This window comes from Pseudophryne corroboree, chromosome 7 (assembly GCF_028390025.1).
Source record: "Pseudophryne corroboree isolate aPseCor3 chromosome 7, aPseCor3.hap2, whole genome shotgun sequence".
In the NCBI taxonomy this organism is placed as follows: Eukaryota; Metazoa; Chordata; class Amphibia; order Anura; family Myobatrachidae; genus Pseudophryne; species Pseudophryne corroboree.
Genome location: NC_086450.1, coordinates 64089241 through 64113026, shown reverse-complemented (window position 1 = coordinate 64113026; position 23786 = coordinate 64089241). Strand labels below are relative to the sequence as shown.

The following is a 23786-nucleotide window of genomic DNA, read 5'->3' as shown; positions in this document are numbered from 1 at the left end:
TTAAACATGCTTGGGATAGACATAAGGATATCCTTACAAAGAAATAAGGATTAAATAAGGTTTGAGATAAAAATATGGTAAAAAAAAGGGGCAGACTAGATGGGCCAAGTGGTTCTTATCTGCTATCAAATTCTCTTTCTGCTATGTAACACTTATTTTGGGAACCATAGTAAGAATGATGCTGTTATGTGTTCACTGCGATCAATTATCCAACTTGTATGATGACTGTATGCTGATTTAATTGCTGATTCTCCTCAGATATTGGCAAGTTTCAAGTCAATTCAAGTTTCATTACAGTTTAAAATGCCAACACTAGGGGCCTAGTTATCAAGGTTTCTCTTTTCATAACATAATGTAGAAATTGCAGTTTCCGCATAATTTTATGTTGCCCCGCTTTGTTATAATAGCCTAATGAGGGGGATCTCACAGAAATCTCCTGCAGACTAATTAGCACAGCAGATTGCAGTCCCCATTATTTAGGGTGACCATATTATCCCTTTTACCTGGGACGCTCATGAATTACACAGGTTCTGTGGCTGTCTGACTTCAAGCCTACATTTCAGCTGGTTTTAATCAGCCACAGAACCTGTGTAATCCATGAGTGTCCCAGGTAAAAGGGATAATATGGTCACCTACATTATTGTCAATGAGGACTACAGCCTGAACCCTGTGTACCAAACTCCGAAAAGCTGAGTTTTTTATGGCAACCGATTAAATAGTCTGTGAGGATATGGACTGACAATAATGGCACTGGTATCCGGATGATAGGTCGCTCCTAATTAGGTCGACAGTCGATATGTCGACTCATACAGTGGACAAGTATTAAAATGGTCAACATTACAATTTTTGACACAAGTTTTTTATTTTTTCAACTTTTTCACCCTTTACCATCCACATGGACTACGATTGTGAATAGTAACCTGTGCCGAGCGCAGCAGTAGTGGAGTGATGCATCTTGCCCAAAGTGTGGCGAGTGAAGTGAGCCATGAAGGGGACGCGTTACACTAATTGGGGTTTTATGTGCTTTAACAAAGAATATTACACCCCAAAAAATTGAAAAATGTTGTGTCAGCCTTTTCATGTGTCGACCATTTCCAAGTGGACCTTTTTCATGTGTCAACCTTTTGTACTTGTCGGCCTTTTCAGGTGTCTATCTTTTACATGTTGACCTAAGGACCCCGTCACCTTTTGACCCAGTTGACCTATGCCATGTCGACCTATTGACTGTCGACCTTATTAGGGTCAACGCAATGATCTATTCCCATTGGTGCTACTGCACTGTATTGTTTAGGAAAATAAGAATTTACTTACCGATAATTCTATTTCTCGGAGTCCGTAGTGGATGCTGGGGTTCCTGAAAGGACCATGGGGAATAGCGGCTCCGCAGGAGACAGGGCACAAAAAAGTAAAGCTTTTACCAGATCAGGTGGTGTGCACTGGCTCCTCCCCCTATGACCCTCCTCCAGACTCCAGTTAGGTACTGTGCCCGGACGAGCGTACACAATAAGGGAGGCAATTTGAATCCCGGGTAAGACTCATACCAGCCACACCAATCACACCGTACAACTTGTGATCTAAACCCAGTTAACAGTATGATAACAGAAAGAGCCTCTTAAAGATGGCTCCTTAACAATATAACCCGAATTTGTTAACAATAACTATGTACAGTATTGCAGATAATCCGCACTTGGGATGGGCGCCCAGCATCCACTACGGACTCCGAGAAATAGAATTATCGGTAAGTAAATTCTTATTTTCTCTATCGTCCTAAGTGGATGCTGGGGTTCCTGAAAGGACCATGGGGATTATACCAAAGCTCCCAAACGGGCGGGAGAGTGCGGATGACTCTGCAGCACCGAATGAGAGAATTCCAAGTCCTCTTTTGCCAGGGTATCAAATTTGTAGAATTTTACAAACGTGTTTTCCCCCGACCACGTAGCTGCTCGGCAGAATTGTAATGCCGAGACCCCTCGGGCAGCCGCCCAAGATGAGCCCACCTTCCTTGTGGAATGGGCCTTAACAGATTTAGGCTGTGGCAGGCCTGCCACAGAATGAGCAAGTTGAATTGTGTTACAAATCCAACGAGCAATCGTCTGCTTAGAAGCAGGGGCACCCAACTTGTTGGGTGCATATAGTATCAACAGCGAGTCAGATTTTCTGACTTCAGCCGTCCTTGAAATGTATATTTTTAAGGCTCTGACAACGTCCAACAACTTGGAGTCCTCCAAGTCGCCAGTGGCCGCAGGCACCACAATAGGTTGGTTCAGGTGAAACGCTGATACCACCTTAGGGAGAAAATGCGGACGAGTCCTCAGTTCTGCCCTATCCGAATGGAAGATTAGATAAGGGCTTTTATAAGATAAAGCCGCCAATTCAGATACTCTCCTGGCGGAAGCCAGGGCCAGTAACATAGTCACTTTCCATGTGAGACATTTAAAATCCACCTTTTTCAATGGTTCAAACCAATGGGATTTGAGGAAATCTAAAACTACATTTAGATCCCACGGTGCCACCGGAGGCACCACAGGAGGCTGTATATGCAGTACTCCTTTAACAAAAGTCTGTACCTCAGGAACTGAGGCCAATTCTTTTTGGAAGAATATTGACAGGGCCGAAATTTGAACCTTAATAGATCTCAATTTGAGACCCATAGACAATCCTGATTGTAGGAAATGTAGGAAACGACCCAGTTGAAATTCCTCCGTCGGAACACTCCGATCCTCGCACCACGCGACATATTTTCGCCAAATGCGGTGATAATGTTTCGCGGTGACTTCCTTCCTTGCCTTAATCAAGGTAGGAATGACTTCTTCTGGAATGCCTTTCCCTTTTAGGATCTGGCGTTCAACCGCCATGCCGTCAAACGCAGCCGCGGTAAGTCTTGAAAGAGACAGGGACCCTGTTGTAGCAGGTCCCTTCTCAGAAGTAGAGGGCACGGGTCGTCCGTGACCAACTCTTGAAGTTCCGGGTACCAAGTCCTTCTTGGCCAATCCGGAGCCACTAGTATTGTTCTTACTCCTCCTCACCGTATAATCTTCAATACCTTTGGTATGAGAGGCAGAGGAGGAAACACATATACTGATTTGTACACCCAAGGTGTTACCAGTGCGTCCACAGCTATTGCCTGTGGATCTCTTGACCTGGCGCAATACTTGTCCAGTTTCTTGTTGAGGCGAGACGCCATCATGTCTACCATTGGTCTTTCCCAACAGTTTATTAGCATGTGGAAGACTTCTGGATGAAGACCCCCCTCTCCCGGGTGAATATCGTGTCTGCTGAGGAAGTCTGCTTCCCAGTTGTCCACGCCCGGGAAGAACACTGCTGACAGTGCTATTACGTGATTCTCCGCCCAGCGAAGAATCTTGGCAGCTTCTGCCATTGCACTCCTGCTTCTTGTGCCGCCCTGTCTGTTTACATGGGCGACCGCCGTGATGTTGTCCGACTGAATCAACACCGGTTTTCCTTGCAGGAGTGGTTCCGCCTGGCTTAGAGCATTTTAGATTGCTCTTAGTACCAGAATGTTTATGTGAAAAGACTTTTCCAGGTTCGTCCATACCCCCTGGAAGTTTCTTCCTTGTGTGACTGCTCCCCAACCTCTCAGGCTGGCGTCCGTGGTCACCAGGATCAAATCCTGTATGCCGAATCTGCGGCCCTCCAATAGATGAGCCTTTTGCAACCACCACAGAAGATATACCCTTGTCCTTGGCGACAGGGTTATTCGCAGGTGCATCTGAGGATGCGACCCTGACCATTTGTCCAACAGATCCCTTTGGAAAATTCTTGCATGGAATCTGCCGAATGGAATTGCTTCGTAAAAAGCCACCATTTTTCCCAGGACTCTTGTGCATTGATGTACAGACACCTTTCCTGGTTTTAGGAGGTTCCTGACAGGTCGGATAACTCCTTGGCTTTTTCCTCGGGAAGAAAAACCTTTTTCTGAACCGTGTCCAGAATCATCCCTAGGAACAGCAGACGTATCGTCGGAAAACAGCTGCGATTCTTGGAATATTTAGAATCCAGTCGTGCCGTCGAAGAACTACTTTAGATAGTGCTCTTCCGACCTCCAACTGTTCTCTGGAACTTGCCCTTTTTAGGTCGTGCAAGTAAGGGATAATTTAGATGCCTTTTTTCTTTGAAGAAACATCTTTTCGGCCATTACCTTGGTAAAAAGGCCCGGGGTGCCGTGGATAATTCAAACGGCATCGTCTGAAACTGATATTGACAGTTCTGTACCACGAACCAGAGGTACCCTTGATGAGAAGGACAAAATTTGGACATGGAGGTAATCCTTGATGTCCAGGGACACCATATAGTCCCCTTTTTTCCGGTTCGCTATCACTGCTCTGAGTGACTTTATCTCGATTTGAACCTTTTATGTAAGTGTTCAAAACATTTTAGATTTAGACTATGTGTCACCAAGCCGTCTGGCTTCAGTACCACAATATAGTGTGGAAAAATAATACCCTTTTCCTTGTCGTAGGAGGGGTACTTTGATTATCACCTGCTGGATATACAGCTTGTGAATTGTTTCCAATGCTGCCTCCCTGTCGGAGGGAGCCGTTGGTAAAGCAGACTTCAGGAACCTGCGAGGAGAAGATGTCTCGACTCTCCAATCTTTACCCCTGGGATAATACTCGTACGATCTAGGGGTCAACTTGCGAGTGATCCCACTGCGCCCTGAGACTCTTGAGACTACCCCCCCACCTTGAGTCCGCTTGCACGGCCCCAGCGTCATGCTGAGGACTTGGCAGACGCGGTGGAGGGCTTCTTTTCCTGGGAAAGGGCTGCCTGCTGCAGTCTACTTCCCTTACCTCTATGTCTGGGCAGATATGACTGGCCTTTTGCCTGCATGCCCTCATGGGAAAGGAAAGATTGAGGCTGAAAAGACGGTGTCTTTTTTAGCTGAGATGTAACTTGGGGTAAAAAAGGTTGGATTTCCCAGCTGTTGCTGTGGTCCCCAGGTCCGATGGACCGACCCCCAAATAACTCCTTCCCTTTATACAGCAATACTTCCATCTGCCGTATGGGATCTGTATCACCTGACCACTGTCGTGTCCCTGACATCTTCTGGGAGATATGGACAACGCACTTATCTTGATGCCAGAGAGCAAATATCCCTCTGTGCATCTCACATACATATATATAGAATGCATCCTATTAAATGCTCTACATGAATAAAATATTTTCAGTCAGGGAATCCGACCAAGCCAACCCAGCACTGCATCTCCAGGCTGATGGCGATCGCTGGTCGCAGTATAACCACCGTATGTGTGTATATACTTTTTAGGATATTTTTCCAGCTTCCTATCAGCTGGCTCCTTGAGGGCGGCCGTATCTGGAGACGGTAACGCCACTTGATAAGCGTGTGAGCGCCTTATCACCCTAAGGGGTGTTTCCCAACGTACCCTAATTTCTGGCGGGAAAGGGTATAACGCCAATATTTGCTATCGGGGTAACCCTACGCATCATCACACACTTCATTTTATTTTATCTGATTCAGGAAAAACTACAGGTAGTTTTTTCACTCCCACATAATACCCTTTCTTGTGGTACTTGTAGTATCAGAAACACGTAACACCTCCTTCATTGCCCTTAACGTGTGGCCCTAATGAGAAATACGTTTGTTTATTCACCGTCGACACTGTATTCAGTGTCCGTGTCTGTGTCTGTGTCGACCGACTGAGGTAAATGGGCGTTTTTAAAACCCCTGACGGTGTTTCTGAGACGCCTGGACCGGTCCTAATAGATTGTCGGCCGTCTCATGTCGTCAACCGACCTTGCAGCGTGTTGACATTCTCACGTAATTCTCTAAATAAGCCATCCATTCCGGTGTCGACTCCCTAGAGAGTGACATCACCATTACAGGCAATTTCTCCGCCTCCTCACCAACATCGTCCTCATACATGTCGACACACACGTACCGACACACAGCACACACACCGGGAATGCTCTGACAGAGGACAGGACCCACTAGCCCTTTGGGGAGACAGAGGGAGAGTCTGCCAGCACACACCAAAAACGCTATAATTATATAGGGACAACCTTATATAAGTGTTTCTCCCTTATAGCATCTTTTATATATATACAATATCGCCAAAATCAGTGCCCCCCCTCTCTGTTTTAACCCTGTTTCTGTAGTGCAGTGCAGGGGAGAGCCTGGGAGCCTTCTCTCCAGCTTTTCTGTGAGAGAAAATGGCGCTGTGTGCTGAGGAGATAGGCCCCGCCCCTTTTTCGGCGGGCTCCTCTCCCGCTATTTTTGAAGTTAGGCAGGGGTTAAATATCTCCATATAGCCTCTGTGGGCTATATGTGAGGTATTTTTTGCCTCTAATAAGGTTTTTATTTGCCTCTCAGAGCGCCCCCCCCAGCGCTCTGCACCCTCAGTGACTGTTGTGTGAAGTGTGCTGAGAGGAAAATGGCGCACAGCTGCAGTGCTGTGCGCTACCTTTATGAAGACTCAGGAGTCTTCAGCCGCCGATTTTGGACCTCTTCTCTCTTCAGCGTCTGCAAGGGGGCCGGCGGCGCGGCTCCGGTGACCATCCAGGCTGTACCTGTGATCGTCCCTCTGGAGCTAGTGTCCAGTAGCCAAGCAGCAAATCCACTCTGCACGCAGGTGAGTTCACTACTTCTCCCCTAAGTCCCTCGTTGCAGTGATCCTGTTGCCAGCAGGACTCACTGTAAAGTAAAAAACCTAAGCTAAACTTTCTCTAAGCAGCTCTTTAGGAGAGCCACCTAGATTGCACCCTTCTCGTTCGGGCACAAAATCTAACTGGAGTCTGGAGGAGGGTCATAGGGGGAGGAGCCAGTGCACACCACCTGATCTGGTAAAAGCTTTACTTTTTTGTGCCCTGTCTCCTGCGGAGCCGCTATTCCCCATGGTCCTTTCAGGAACCCCAGCATCCACTTAGGACGATAGAGAAATGGATGATCTGGCAATCCTACATGGTATTACAGTGGGCGGGATGTACTAATCGGAAAATGCGGTAACCCCCCTGTTTACCGCATTTTCCTGATGCACCATCCTCCGGCCGGCAGGTCAGCGCCGCGGCGGGGTTCGCCAGCTTCAGCTGGCGATAGTCCATAGAAGCCTATGGGCTTCTCTCCGCGGCGCTGTGTGAGGGATCCGATCGGATCCCTCCCAGCATGCCTTGCGGCCACCCCCGTCACCCTGCGCATGTGCAGACTGACTCCTGGGGCCGAATCCCAGAAGTCAGGCTGCCGTGGTGCATCGCGAAGGACAGCTCTTATCGGAAGAGCTGTCCTCCGCAATGCTGATCGCATATGTAAGTACATATGCGATCAGCATCGTGGCACAGGGCGGCGATGTACATTAGTACATCCCGCCCAGTATACTGTACTCTGGCCCTAAAGCTTTGCCAGTTATGGCAGTGTTATCCCTTGTTGTAATTAGGGGGATTAGATAGCAGATATAACAAAATTCACAACAAATTGTGAAAAATAATTTTCTTTATATGTTACTTACCCAAACATGGCAGTGAGCAAGTTAACAAGCAGGATGTTGGTGGAGAGCATGTAGATACAGACCAGGGGGATTGTGATCCATTCGGGGAATCTATGGTTGTTGTGGCTATCCAGCTCTACACACAGCGGTTTTGACTCATTCCCAGTAAAAGTGCAGTGGTCCAAATCAATAGTGGTGCCTAGGAGAAGGACAGAGGACATCAGCGGTAATGACGGGACTGTAAGGGAATGGAATCAACGCACTTTGCACACCTCAGCACAGTATTATTTCATGGCTCCAAAAAGTGTTCTCTGTCAGGTTTAATTACATTCTTCATAATTTCCTAATGGCTCTATGTGACTCATATGAATAGATTTTACTATTTGGTTAGATGAGAGCACTAACAGTGCATTTTTTTCTGTGGTGGAGCTCAGTGCTATTTTTGTAGGAAAATAGGTTCAGGAACTGTGTGCGGGGCAGAGGTGAAAGGTGATGTGGGTGGAGCTACCAAAGGGGAGGAGCATCAATTGGTACATAAACTTTTTTTAAACACGTAATGCCCTGAGTACTACCATATATACACATAATGCCCCCAAATAGTGCCAGTTACACAATGCCCCCAGTAGTGCCTGAAACACTACTGGGGGCATTGTGGGGACATTGTGCCAGATACACATGTCCCCAGTAGTGCCAGATACACAATGCCTCCAGCAGTGCCAGTTACACAATGCCCCAGTAGTGCCAGATACACAATGCCCTCAGCAGTGCCAGTTACACAATGCCCCAGTAGTGCCAGATACACAATGCCCCCAGCAGTGCCAGATACACAATTTCCCCAGTAGTGCCAGATACACAATGCCCCCAGCAGTGCCAGTTACACAATGCCCCAGTAGTGCCAGATACACAATGCCCCCAGCAGTGCCAGTTACACAATGCCCCAGCAGTGCCAGATACACAATGCCCCCAGCAGTGCCAGTTACACAATGCCCCCAGCAGTGCCAGTTACACAATGCCCTAGCAGTGCCAGATACACCAGTACTTTTTTTTTAATAGGTTCAGGAACTACGGGTATGGGGGCGGAGCTATTTCAAAAGTTATAGATAGACAGATGATATATAGTTTTAAGAAAAGAAGGCACTCAAAATGGACTTTAAAATAAAACTATAGTTTATAAAAAAAGAAGGCACTCAAAATCAACTTTAAAATAAAACTCACCTTATGGAAAATACATTTTGGCCCAGGACAGGTTCAAGAACCCAGTTCCTGATGATGTCATATTTAATGAGGTTCAAGAACCCAGTTCCTGATGATGTTATATTTAATGAGAGGTTCAGGAACTCAGTTCCTGATAGTTCCTGCTGAAAAATAGCACTGGTGATACTCAAAAGAACTGAGTATCTGCTGCCAGGGGTGTCGGAATGTAAGGGAGGGGGGTGGGGCAAGGGGCAGCTCGCTCCCCCCAAACATGAGAGAAGCGCCTTACAACCGGACCCGCAATCTCCTGCCTGTGCATGCCGCCGCCACCAACTACAGCGGAGCATGCTGTGTGCTGCGAATAAATAGTGCGGGCAGCGCCAGAGCCGGCCCTAGAGCCAGCCCCAGAATGTGCTTAGCCGCAGCATTCTGCCATATGGGAACCAGGAGGGCGCCGCTACGCAGCGCGCACGGGAAGCGGAGGAAGAACCACCGATCACCACATGGTGATCAGTGATCACCAGCAAGTAAATGTGGGCCCGGGGGCGGAACGGGGAGCCACGAGTGCTGTCAGAGAGTGAGGGCGGGCTCTAGCAGTGTACACTGCTGCCTGTCCCCTCTCTTTCTCCTCAATGCTGCAGGTCAACAGAAAAAATTATGGTGGAGCCGATGGAAGCCCCTTTATTCAGGATCTGCAACTCTGATCTGCTGCGTCCTGTGTGCTGCCTGAGCTCCTCCTCCGCTGGGTGCAGCTAAGTCACAATCTGAGGAGAGCAATGCAGCTCTGCCCCAGCATCTATTATCACTGCAGCTGCTGAAGCCTGTGTATGTGTGTCCCCATATCCCTCACCAGGCCCCACTATGTGTGTCACCATATCCCTCACCCACTCCCCCAGTATATGTGTCCCCATGTCCCTCACGAGGCCCCACTGTGTGTCCCCATATCCCTCACCAGGCCCCACTATGTGTGTCCCCATATCCCTCACTAGGCCCCACTATATGTGTCACCATTTCCCTCACCCACTCCCCTAGTATGTGTGTCCCCATGTCCCTTACCAGGCCCCACTATGTGTGTCCCCATATCCCTCACTTACCCCCCTATATGTGTACCCCCAAGTCCCTCACCGGGCCCCCAGTATGTGTATCCCCATATCCCTCCCCAGGCCCCCTGTATGTGTGTCTCCATATCCCTCACCGGGCCCCCAGTAAGTGTGTCCCCATATCCCTCCCCAGGCCCCACTATGTGTGTCCCCATATCCCTCACCCACCCACCCACCACTATGTGTGTCACCATGTCCCTCACCCGGCCCCACTACATGTTTCCCCATATCCCTCACCCGGCCCCCTGTATGTGTACCCCCATGTCCCTCACCGGGCCTCCAGTATGTGTGTCCCCATATCCCTCACCTGGCCCCACTATGTGTGTCCCCATATCCCTCACCCGGCTGCAGGTGACAGTGACAGAGGGGCAGGTGACAGTGAGGGAGGGGCAAGTAGCAGACTCACTGATACCACTGTTAGTAAACATGACACTTGGCTTTTGAACCTGTTTATTGTGTATTTGCTTAGTGCCAGAGAACACAAAGAGGAGCTGCACTTTATGGCTCCTTGCAGAACTGGCTTCAATGGCTTTAAATTCTCATTGTTTCTGAATGAGCCCTCACTTACTGAGCCTGCAGAGTTCTCATTCTGACTATGGCTCAGATTTATCAAGCCTTGGAGAGTGATAAGTAGCACAGTGATAAAGTACCAAACAACCAGCTCCTAACTGTCATCTTACAGGCTGTGCTTGAAAAATGACAGGAGCTGATTGATTGGTTGTTATGTTATCACATGCAATTTATCACTCTCTAAGGCTTGATATATCTGGGCCTAAGTGGCTCTGCCAGGCAAAATGTGTGCAAATGTGTAATGAGCTCTACCTGGCATAATGTGTACAAGGGGCTACCTGGTATAATGGGCTTTACCTGGCGTAATGTGTATAAGGAGGTACCTGGTATAATGTGTATAATGAGCTCTACCTGGCGTAATGTGTATAAGCAGTTCTACCTGGCATAATGTGTATAATGGGCTCTACCTGGCGTAATGTGTATAAGCGGTTCTACCTGGCATAATGTGTATAATGGGCTCTACCTGGCGTAATGTGTATAAGGGGCTACCTGGTATAATAGGCTCTACCTGGCGTAATGTGTATAAGGGGCTACCTGGTATAATAGGCTCTATTTGGCGTAATGTAGATAAATGGCTCTACCTGACATAATATGTTTAAGGGGTTACCTGAGATACTGTGTATAATGAGCTCTACCTGGCCTAATGTGTATAAGGGGTTACCTGGCATCATGTGTATAATGGGCTTTACCTGGAGTAATGTGTATAAGTGGCTCTACCTGGCATAATGTGTATAATGGGCTCTACCTGGCGTAATGTGTATAAGTGGCTCTGGGGTATATTTAATTGAAGTCGGATTCATTCCGACATTCATTTGTCGGAATGGATCCGACCAGGGCTATTCAATGCCATCTCAATTCGATTTTTAAAAAAGTCGAATTGAGATGCTGGAGCTGAGACGGGGGAGAGCTGCGGGCAGAAGGGGGAGAGCAGTGCTACTGCAGCGGCTACAGCAGCGTAGCCGGAGGATGTGTCACAGCCGCCGCTCACGGCAGCGTCCACCCGGCTCCAGCAAGCGAGGTCTCTAAAGTTTTTCTGCGGCTAAGATTCGCTCACATTATTAATTTTTCCGTTTTTTCATACTCGCTAGTCGCTACTATCTTACTAAATTTTCTGGACTCTCACCAATGATCCAGAGGTATTTTACCTCTGCCTAACATTGGCAGCATATCCATCTATTTTCACTCTCACTTACGTTGACAATACTTTTGTGCAATTTCCCGCTGGAAACGCCTGAATCCATCCGATCTTGGAAGCTAATCAGGGTGGGCTGAGTCAGTACTCTGGTAGGAGACCCCCGAGGAAGACCCAGTATAGTAGAGTGCAGAGATTGAGATGCTTAGTGCCTAAGACTGACAGCAGATTCACCTTTTCTTTATCTGCTCTCTATTCTACTATCTGTGATGGCTAATATTGTCATACGTTTTTCAATATACATTAAGAATTGATATTCTGGCATGTTGATCATTTTCTAATATTTATTCAATATACTTATGCACAGGCAAATGGTTGAAACAAACCCATGAATCTATGTCATTTCCTATTAGGATAATCATTGTAACTACTTCGACTTATCTCAGATTGCTTATATGTTTTATGTATGTTTATGACCATTATGGTTATTTGTATATTTTGTGTTTATAACTGTTATTGTCATGAATACACCAAACTATTTATCTTTTATTATGAAATCAATAAAATTTAATTAATTTTAGAATTCTTACTGATCGTTCTTATGATCTGTCAAGAGTGCACCCACAAAAGAATCTTCTCTTCTCCTCTGTTGTTCATGATTAGAATGTTGACAAAACGGTATGTAGCAGTGCGGTACTCACTTTAGCGGATCTCCAGTAGCTCTGGAGGAATCTTCTGGGACCGGCAGTCACGTGATGGTTATTTTTGGCTGTTGTCAGCAGTTCTGGTGGTGAGCAATGCTAACAACTGACCTTCCCTTCCTGCAGCCTGACCCTAAACCTGTCCTTCTGCAGCCTAACCGTAACTCTCCCCCTAGTGCCTAACTCTAACTTTCCCCTCCAGCAGCCTATCCAAAGCCCTAGTGCCTAACACTAACCTCCCCTTTTGCAGCCTAGCCCTACACCACCCCCTAGTGCCTAACCCTAACCCTCCCTTCTCGCAGCCAAACCCTTACCCTCCCCCTTAGTGCCTCACCCTAACCCTCCCAATCCACTGCCTGTGCCTCACCCCCTAGTGTCTAACCTTAACCCTCCCCTCCTACAGCGCAACACTAACCTTCTCCATAGTGCCTAACTCTAACCCTCCCCTTCTGTAGCCTAACCCTAAATCTATCCCTAGTGCCTAACTCTAACCTCCCTTTCCTGCAGCCTAGCACTATCTCCCTAGTGTGTAACACTAACCCTCTCCTTATAACCTAATCCTATCCCTCCCCTTCTGCAGCCTAACCATCCCTGTAGTGCTTAACCCTAAACGTCCTTCACATAACCTAACCCTAACCTGCCCTCTAGTGCCTAAACCTAGCCCTCCCCTCCCGCAACCTAACCCTTGCCCTCCACTTAGTGCCTAACCTTAACCCTCTACCCCGCAGCCTAACCCTCCCCCTAGTGCCTAACCCTTGACTTCCGCAGCCTAACACTAATGTCATAGTTTTTCAAAAAGTTGACATTTTACATGTCCACATTAAAGATGTAGAATTTGTGAACATGGCAACATTGCGGATGTCTACATCTTTCATATTGACATATAAACAATGTCAACACCATAACTGATGACATTGCGGTGTCAGCATTATGTCTGTCAACATTGTGATTGTCGACATGGTGACTGCATCCCTTTCTTAAACCATATAAACACAAATGAATGGACAGAGAAGGATTACCATCCATTTCCTCGAAGTGTTGTCCAAACATAGCCAGGTACGACTCATAAATAACAGAGCGGAAAATCCATTCCCATCGATGCTCATTCCACCTCAGGATTCCCTGACGAGCCACTCCAAAGGCAATCATCCAAACAGCAAAGAGGAAAAGGAAGAAGAAGACATCGATAAGCTGAGAAAATACAAGCAAATGAATGTAAGAGTAAAATTAAAAACTTTTGGAATTAAAAATCCTAATATACAGTGCATATGAATGGAATTACCCTTATGTGTTGCTGCCAACCACTCCCATTATGGCTTGGGACAACACTAGGAGAAATTCTGGACAGCAGGTGGCAGATAGACTTATTTTGTGCTTCCTATGCATCACTATGTCATTAATATGCTGCTCTCCTGCAAGAATTGTATGTCTTCTAGAGATGTACCCCAGTCCATTTTTGCTGGTCTTGATCGTCTGGTTTTGGATTTGCAAAAATGCTGTGACTGTTTTTCTTTTCTTCTTTTTTTTTCTTTTACATTGTCAAAAGAGCTAAAATCAAATAATTTGGTCCTTTTTTGATCCTGCAGTATTATAAACCTCAATAACACCAACTTTCAGTCATTTCCAGTCAATTTTGACCACCTCACAATATTGTTTTCATCCAGTTAAGGCCAAAGGATGCAGCGAGCTGGCTGGTTACTAAGCGATAGAGCAGCGTCACAAACACATGGCAGTTGATAGTACATCTATGGAACCTTGCCACATGGCAGTGACAGAAAAGAAAAGTGGTACAAGATGGATTTGTTCTTGGACTCTCCTACCCACCCTTATGTTGGATATTAATAAGGAAATGCACTGTTTAACAAACCAAGCACTTCAGCGACAGTGATTGACACTTTTGAGGCTGAAGTGCTTGGTTTGTTTGGGCCCCTACAAAACATTTTTTGAAAGGACTACCTCCATTTACTGATAAGGTTGATGATGAGGGTGTTAATTACATTATAATCTTGGAAAATAAATTTCAGGAACTCACCGCAAATGATGCAACTTTGGCCTTTCAAATGGAGCAGATGCCTTCACAAACATTGTCAGGATTTGTGTAAAAATAAGTTCACACCCAAAAGGTGCCTTTTTTTGTTATATTACAATGGTTTTCTTTTCACGGGCAAGAGCTGCAGCCACTCATAGCTGACTTACACAAACAACATAATCAACATCCTCATCCTCAAGTAGTAGTACACACATATCTCCCTCAACCTCTTCCACTTCCACACAAGCATCCTCAATTTCTATTTTGTCCTTATCACCATCGTTACTTGTACTGCTCAAATGGTGCAGAAGTGGTGGAAAGAGGTGAAAGAGGCTTCTCTATAAGGACAGTTCAAGAACTGTCAGACTGATGCATTGCTAGCGTGGACACCCCTATATTCTCCTCGGGGATGTGTGAGGGTTTTGAACTTAAAATTTGTTTTACTGCCATAGTGGTTTTGATTTTTTGACACCTCTTCTAGACTCTGAATGAAAAGGTCTTGCATCATCAGAAGAAGCAGAAAAAAATGCCTCACTGACAATTTCAGAACCACCACTCATAAATAAAGGCCAAGGGCTGAGCCTTTACTTCACATTGTGTGTTGTGAATGGTGTGTTGCCAATTTTGTTTTTCTGTACCAAACTTTCCCTTTGATAGAAGTGTTTTTTTCTTTACCACTGTATATTGGATTTTTTATTTTAGATGCCCTGACTTAAACCCTCTATGCCAGAGGTTCTCAAACGCGGTCCTCATGGCACCCCAATGGTCCAGGTTTTAGATATATCAGTGGCTCAGCACAGATGGTCAAATCAAATTGATTGAGGTGCTAATTAAGTCACCTGTGGCCAAGCATGGATAAATTTAAAACCTGGACCATTGGGTGCCTTGAGGACTGCGTTTGAAAACCTCTGCTCTTTGCCCTTAAGCATCAGGTTTAGTAGATGACATTGAAGGACTAGTATCGTCATCATGACTGGTGGCAGCAGCTGCAGCAATAGTATTTGGTTGCTCTTCTCTAAAGTGATCATTATCCGTTTTTTCAATTCACAGATCACCGACAATGCAAAGGGATTTTATTATATTATGTACGTGAATAATAAATGCATAGGGGTACAGTGTGCCAGAACAGTACAAACAATAGAACAATACATTTTTAAATTCACAGCTCAACTCACACTGCAGCAATTCAAAGGGCTTTTATTATATTATATATGTGAATAATGAACGCACAGGGGTACAGCAGACACAGTTTGTGCAAACTTAAAATAATACTTTTTTGTATTTTTTTTACTTGTTAAGTTTTTGAATTTGTTTGTACTTTTTACGCAACTGACAAGTGACAATACACACTGTAGTGCTTCTTGTGAATGCACAGCCACTTTAGATGGACACAGCACATACAATTTAGCCAGCAGAGTACAGCGCAGCACACAGCAGCGTGCCTTGTATACACAGCACAGCCACTTGTTATGAGTCTGGACACAGCACAGCCAATTTAACCAGCAGAGTACAGTGCATCACACAGCAGCGTGCCTGAGAGAACAAAGTGAAGTGACGCAGAGTCATCACCGCAATTTCTTTATACAGAATCCAAAATCTGACGCCGGGAGGATGACATTTTGCCTCGCCTTGGAATCTGGGCCTGACGGGAAAACCCGAGCAGCGGCTCAGATTGACTTGGATCTCGGAAGTTCATGCACGTTTGGATTTAAGGTAATCTGAGCCAGCCCACCTCTAATGTCTACAATGGTATTTAGCCTGACAGTCTGAAACCGTAAGCAGTATTAGCAAATAATAGATTCCTGTGTCTGTTCTCACCATCCTCTGCAGCATAATGATCTTTGGTCCAAGGTGATGACTGACAGTGAAGATGTGGATGAGACGGATAGTGAAAATTATATAATCCAGGCACAAAATGACTCTGCCGGCGTATAGAGAGCTGGAGCTGTACAGTCTGGAGAGATAGGAAACTTATTCAGACATAGACAACTGTTTATTTGTGTTACTGAGTCAATCTGTGTTCATTGTATTAATGCTTAAATGATTAAACTATTAACTAGTGACCAATCAGAACTGTATACATCTGTGATAGGCAAGAGACAGACAGGCCACCAGCATATCGAATTTTTGTCTGCAGCCCCCATTTTTCTGACCCTGGTTTTAACGTATTCTCTAACTGCTATGCTACAGGCTGTGTTTGAGAAATGATGGAAACGGATTGGATGGTACTTTATCTCTCACCACTTTATCACTCTCCAAGGCTTAGTACACTTGCCCCTATAACTGAAAGGGAGCAGACAGACTCCGTGTCACATGACCTCCTCTGCATACGGCTGTGTAGCACATTGAAAGAGTAGGAGGTAGCGATTGACATTGGAAGTCCGTCATCGAATGATGGGCAGGATTCAGACATTGAATCTTGCAATGCATTGGTAACTAACCCCCACATTAAAACCAGCAGAAGAACCATCAAATGGTATGCACAGCCGATTCAGATTTTTAACAGCTGTGGGAAAAAGACAAAAATATAGTGGATGCACAACCTCCAAAAACAAACAGGTCTCTTATAATAAAAGGTAACTAAACAACAGATTAAGCCTGATTCAGAGGTGGATGTTGCTCTAGTGCCTGTTACCGGAGTCACGGACAGGGTCGGACTGGCCCACAGGGGTACCAGGGAAACTATTGGTAGGCCCCATTGCCTGAGTGCCCACTCCTTCCTCTAGGGATCAGGTTCCAGACTGTGCACTTGTATTATGCATGGTAGATATGTTGCATTACACTGCACTAGACTATTGTGTATTTCAAGCCTCTGTGGAGGCTGGCCACACCCCCTTTGTAGGCTGGCCACACCCTTAAGTATGGGCCCCTATCACTGCATTCCCCCGGTGGTCCCTTCATGCCCCAGTCCGACACTGGTCACGGTAGCAAATAATCGCTCAGTTACATGAACATTGGGCATTGTGTGTGGTTTGTGGCACCTCTGAGTCAGGCTCAATATTTTCTCTACAGCTAATGATAACAGCAGCAGTACAATAAGTCAGATACAATAAAGTGTATGTATAGCTCTAAAAATATATTACAATATTATGTGTGACTGCTTCTTCGTGTTCATGAGGTGTCATGGTGTAAATACTCCAGATCAATAAGCATCATATACTGACCTAAAGAATCTGTGTGATGAATTTAGTTTGCATAACTGTCATTATTGGACCTCTCAGCTTATGTCCAACCAGTGGCATCACAAGGGGGGTGAGGCCCGCTCCCGGGTGTCACCCGCAGAGGGGTGACACCAAAATGCCTGCTCCTGCACAGTGACAGGAGCTAAGTGCTGCACTGTTACATTATGTGCAGCACTCCCTGGGAGCCAGACCTCACCTCCCAAACCCCCCAAGTGACAACAAAATGGGTGTCGGGACACGAAGCCCCGCCCCTTCCACAAAGCCCCACCCCTTTTTTGACCCAACAATAGTAAAAACCGGGTGCAACCCGTGAAGTCCCGCCCCTCAAATGGAGCCCCACCCATTCACACAAAGCCCCGTCACTTTTTTCTGCCGCCGCACCGGGTGTCCAGGAGGTGAGTGACGCCTCTGTGTCCAACTCCTGCTATTACCAAGAACATATACAAATCAAGTCATTTTGAACTGTATAGAGGCTCTGCAACCGTGCATTACGGCCTAAGCAAATGGACAATCTCATACCCTTACAGGTCATCGTAATAATATCTAATTTTACATATAGTGCAATATGAGGCGTAGACCTGTATTTAGCAAGGAAGCAACTTTTATAACCCCACTGTTGCCTTGGTCTCTTTCGCAAAAATAGGTGCAAAATAAATCCTAGGTTTTGCTGCTTCATAAGTTGCTCCTAATGAACTTTGTTATATTAGCATGCCCATATGTTATTTAACCATTAGTAACTCTCCAGATACACTGTACTTTATAATATGACTGATGTACTGTACACAGTTTATAAAGGTTTGTTGCATCAAATGGGACTAGAGCCTCCTTTAACACATTATGCCAGGCAGAGTCCCCTATTACACATTACACAAGGCAGAGCCCCCTACTACAAATTACACCAGGCAGAGTCCCCTATTACACATTATGCCAGGCAAAGCTTCCTTTTACACATTTTGCCAGTCAGAGCCCCCAATTACACATTACCAGGGATGGTTTGTAGAAGGGACGATGGGGGCGGTTGTCCCTGGGCCCCCACAAATTAGGGGCCCCCACATGCAGCAGTTTGAATCTGAGCAGTCTCCAGCGGCCCAGCTGTCCATTAACAGCGGCCGCCGGGCGCTCCTACGTATATGGTGTGTCTTGTATATTTTCGTCCACTGTAGTCCTGGCAGCGTATGCACAATGGGGCTCCATGAGGCTCAGGACCGTGTATGGGGGAGGAAGGAGGAAGAAGCAGAGGGCCAGTGTCATTCTGGGTGCAGAAGTTCCACCTCATCCCTGTTTTTCAGTTTAGTTTCTCCGTCTCTCTCAGGTCACTTGCTGTTGTCATAGGGGGGGGAGAGAGCAACCTTGGGACAGGGGCAGGTCCAGCAGAGCAGCAGCACCCAGGGTAGATGGAAGGAGAAGGTGTGTGTGTGTGTGTGTGTGTGTGTGTGTGTGTGTGTGTGTGTGTGTGTGTGTGTGTGTGTGTGTGTGTGTGTGCACTCGGGAATAGCAGTGGGGGCCCCCATAACTTTGTTGCCCCTGGGCCCACACAATCCTTAATCCGGCCCTGCACATTACACCAGGCAAAGCCCCCTATTACACATTACCCCAGGCAGAGCCCTCTATTACACATTACGCCAGCAGAGCCCCCTTTTACACATTACTCCAGACAGAGTGCAAAAAATTATATATCAAGTATATAATGAACAGGCGCTGAAATGAGTGGTTCTTCCTAGCTGCTGTAAAATGGAGAAAGTCAATCTCCTGAACAAAGAATACAAAAAGAATAAGAAAATTACAGCGCTAATACAACTGATGCTAATAATATGTAAATGTATTCTTTAAAACAAACTGATTTATCAAGTGTATATAAAATTCATGATAAAATATAAAATGCTCATAGACCAATTCGTGGACATGTAATAAGCTCCTCAGAAATAACTTTGTTAAGGCAAATGTCCATATGATAATATTCGGACACAGAGTCTAATTGTAGCCAAGACCAGTGTGGTTAATTACCCATCAAGTGTTCCAATGCACGGATCCGGATCCGGGTCTTTACTTATGGAATGGATTCTGGTTCACAGTCTGTTTAAAATGACACCTTAATGTCCTGCACACTGTGTTCCGTTTTAGATGAATCCTGGAAAATTCATTCCTTGTTAGACCAAGCTGGAATCGGGATCCTGGTTCACATATAGCAGAACGATGGGTTGTCCTGGATTTAGAGCCAGATGGAGCTGTCTTAGATAACGTCCAATGGTCAGGAGCAGAGTTCACTTACGCGTTTCGCCGCTCCAGGCAGCTTTGTCAAAGGGTAATGTGATATTCAGATGTTACCTCTTTTTATAGGGGAAATTATGTCATCAGTCAATTAACATAAGCAATCAATTAAGATCAGGCATCAGAATTTCAAATTTTAAATAATGCAGAAACAGCAGAGACTACTAAATAAAAACACTCCTAGACTAATATTTATAAAACTAATCATGGATCCCTTGGAAAAACCTATTTTATTTATGTTCCAGTAATCAGTCATGTGATCGTCTTACCGATCACATGACGCTACTCAAAACAACTTCCTATAAGGCTGTCCGTTCATAGGGACAGCCATCTGTCACTCCACATGTCCCGCCCCACTTAAAAATCACGTGTGTCCACAGCACAGGAAGTGTACCGCTCCCATGACTACGGGGCGGTCACTTCCTGAGAGACTTGTTATTCTTGTTGCTAAGTAACATAAAGCTAACAGGAACATCGGGGGAAACTCTTCAGCGACATGCACGTTTACCGGAAGTAACCTGTGTCCGAATATTATCATACGGACATTTGCCTTAACAAAGTTATTTCTGAGGAGCTTATTATATGTCCACGAATTGGTCTATGAGCATTTTATATTTTATCATGAATTTTATATACACTTGATAAATCAGTTTGTTTTAATGAATAAATTTACATATTATTAGCATCAGTTGTATTAGCGCTGTAATTTTCTTACTCCAGACAGAGTCCCTTTTACACAATATGCCGGGGAAAGGGGGAGGCGGGGGGCGCGCGTGTGTGTGTGTGTGTGTGTGTATGTGTGTGCTAGGTTATACTTACAGTACGTATTGTGACACAGAAGGGTAAGCCGGGAGGGGCAGAGCGTACTGAGGCACGGAAGCTGCAGCGCTGCCTGGGAACCTATGTGAGAAGTAGCCGGGCGCTGCAGCTTCCTAGTGGTGTTTGGAGAAAGGAGAACACCGAATTCCAGCATAAAAAACTCATACCATCTATGAAATTCGGTGGTGGTGGTATCATGGTTTGGGCATGTGGCCCAGGACGACTTGCCATCATGGGACAATCAATTCTGAATTATACCAGAATATTCTAAAGGAAAATGTCAGGACATATGTCAATGAGCTGCATCTCAAGAGAACATGGGTCATGCAGCAAGACAACGACCCAAAGCACACAACTCATTCGACCAAACAATGGATAAAGAAGAATACATTTAAAGTTTTGGAATGGCCAAGTCAAAGTCCTGACCTTAATCCAATCGAAATGTTGTGGAAGGACCTGAAGTGAGCATAGGAGGAAACCTACCACCATAACAGAGTTGAAGCTGTTTTGTACAGAGGAATGAGGTCAAATTCCTTCAGCCCGATGTTCACGACTAATCAACAATTACTGGAAACGTATACATGCAGTTATTGGTGCACAAGGGGGTTACACCAGATAATGAAAGCAAAGGGTCACATACTTTTGACACTCACAGATATGTGATATTGGACCATTTTCCTCAATAAAAACATGAGCAAGTCTATTTTTTTGTCTCATTTGTTTGATTTGGTTCTCTTTATCTACTTATAGGACTTGTGTCTTAGGTTGTTTTAGGCCAAATTTCAGCATAAATATATAAACTTTTAACGGGTTTTACGCACCACCATGTATATATATGTATATATATATCGCAAACGTTTGGAGGTGCACTCTCACAAAAACGATTCTTGTATCAGCTTCTCATTTGAATCACCATATTTTTATTGTCGACGTTTCGGTCTGGTCACAGGCCTTTATCAAGACAGGTGATGTCAGATGTCACATATTCAATATTTTTGACAAAAAAAAAGGTAAATCTGCAAATAAAACAAACAATATGCCTCACCGGCCCCTATCAGGGCCAATTCACGAAACACAAATCCACCACCAGTATTAACCTGAAGGTGATAACAAAGTAAATAGAATATAATGTGCACATCAGTGGAATTCCAAAAATACCTTAAGGGCCTGCTGTTGTCCACAGGCTCTCACACGGGTAGTAAGGTCACATGAGTTTAAAATCAAACTTGAGAAAAATCCATACTGTCAAAAAAGAACCAATGCATCTAGTAACCATAAACCCACATAAGGTATGCACACAATACCTATCAGACCATATTCAACCAGATAAATTCAAATACCTGGCTCAGGTAGCCTGGATCTATAGATGCAGCAGCTTCAATAACACGGCAGGTGCCTGTAGCAGTCTAGCTACAGATGACAATCTAACCAAATAAAGACAGTATCAATGTCTCACCTTATTAATGGTCATGGCAAACTTCAATCAGTAAAAATAGAGACTATCCGTACTTACATCTGACAGGAGCCGTTTGCACGCACTGCTGCATGCTTGCTCACTGTCAGTGGGCTCTATTTAAACTCCCCGGACCGGAAGTGCCCTCCGGTCCCGGAAGTGGCTATCACCTCTTGAATAAATTCTCAAAATAGGTTATCTCTAATAGACCCCTATATTAGGGACAACACCGCAGGTCCCCTTGACAAGCCGCCGCAATTACCGCATGCAGAGCACACACAGTGCGCCCACCAGAACGGTGCTGCTTACATCTGATGTTCGATGTCTGCTCACTTCCGGGCGGTTCAACTCCCGGAAGTGCGTCATTTTGTGTTCCACCAGTGATTAACGTGGGGGTATGATCCCTGCGTCATCACGCCCTCGGTGCCAGCCGGCGGGGGCGCATCCAGCGGCACATAATCAGGGACTGGCCCGCTGATGACACTATTAGTAAAAAGAATATTCAATTTCATATTTCTCGTGTTAATGCTGTACTATGTGTGCCTCCTATCGTGTGGGTGGTGCACTCAGGCGCAACCTCAAAAACTTCAACTGACTAATATTCGAGTAAACTCATTGATCATCCACTATACTCTGCATCTGTATCTGCAGATAAATAATATGCACATAATGCTAATGAGGATAAAGGGGAAAAGGGATATAAAAGTTTAATGTCAATGTGGGATCAACCTATAATCAGGCTTCCCCATCATTTACCAGGGCGAACAGTTCTACCACCTGGATCCCACAATAAAGGTTAGTATATTGTTAATCGTGATCCATGTAATCAGAGGAGGTCCTGAAGGGGCCGGCGAGACAACCACGAGAAAAACAGTCCATGCTAATGCACATATGAAAATGTAAACATAGAACATGAAGATAAAATAAAAAAATAAATAAATACAAAATAAAAATACAACAAAATAAAAAATACATGTTAATGCTTGTATAATCTACAGATACATAAGTCATCAGACCTAGTGTGAGTGAATGGCCCATGCTCCTGCTTTCCAGGCAATAAAGGTCATTTCTTGATGTATCAAATAGTCTGACCCATCACAAAAAGATATTCAATGGATTGGCCTCATTGAGGCCCCTAGGTGCTAATGTATCCAAAGCATGGATCCAATAGCACTCTCGCTGTCGAAGGGCTATGGTGCAATCCCCTCCGATCGGGTTAGGAGGAATCCAATCTATGAGTTTACACTTCAAGCTTGCCACTTAATGCCTGGCTTCCAAAAAATTACGTGCTACCGGTTTATCTGTTTGACCTGTGAGTATTGCTGTGTGGATGGATAACCTATGATTGGCCATCCGATCACGAAATACACGTGTGGTTAGTCCTACATAGTACAAACCACACGGACATTTGATTATGTATATTACAAAATCAAGACGGCAATGCAAGTGATATTTAAGTCTGCTCACTTTCCCCGTGTCGGGATGAGTAAACGTGGGTCCCACAATCATGGACCTACACGTAGTACAACCCCCACACGAGAAGCACCCCGGTTTGGCCCGCATCAAGGAGGTCCAAGGTTTTTTTTCTTTTGCTTCCTCCGGAAACATTCGAGGCCTCATAAGAATTTGTTTTAAATTAGCCCCTCTCCTATACGCCATCATCGGAGCACCCGTTCATCCAAAAGGTAAACTATCATCTGTTTGGATGATAGGCCAGTGGCGATGTAATGCCTTTCTCATCTGGGCTGCACTGCCGTCAAATTGAGTGGGGAAAAAACAGGCGTTCCTGAGTTTTTCTTTTGGGTCTTGTGCCCGTAAAGATCTGTTCAGCTTTGTGTAGACAACTAGGTAGCTGTTTATTGGAATAACCTCTCTCTC

General features: G+C 45.4%; 1 protein-coding gene across 2 annotated transcripts in view; it reads right to left on the bottom strand.

The window, feature by feature from the left end:
- The window catches only part of LOC134944569 (transient receptor potential cation channel subfamily M member 8-like), a 145593-nt gene that overhangs the window by 33680 nt on the left and 88127 nt on the right, over nt 1–23786 (bottom strand). For both annotated transcript variants that reach the window (XR_010181900.1, XM_063933238.1), the window contains 3 exons: nt 16005–16140; nt 13177–13348; nt 7482–7659 (listed from right to left, as the gene is read on the bottom strand). Coding sequence is in view for 1 of the 2 variants with exons in the window: in XM_063933238.1 (XP_063789308.1) it covers nt 7482–7659; nt 13177–13348; nt 16005–16140 (486 nt within the window). In the remaining variant the exon portion in view is untranslated. The remainder of the gene's footprint in view (nt 1–7481; nt 7660–13176; nt 13349–16004; nt 16141–23786) is intronic.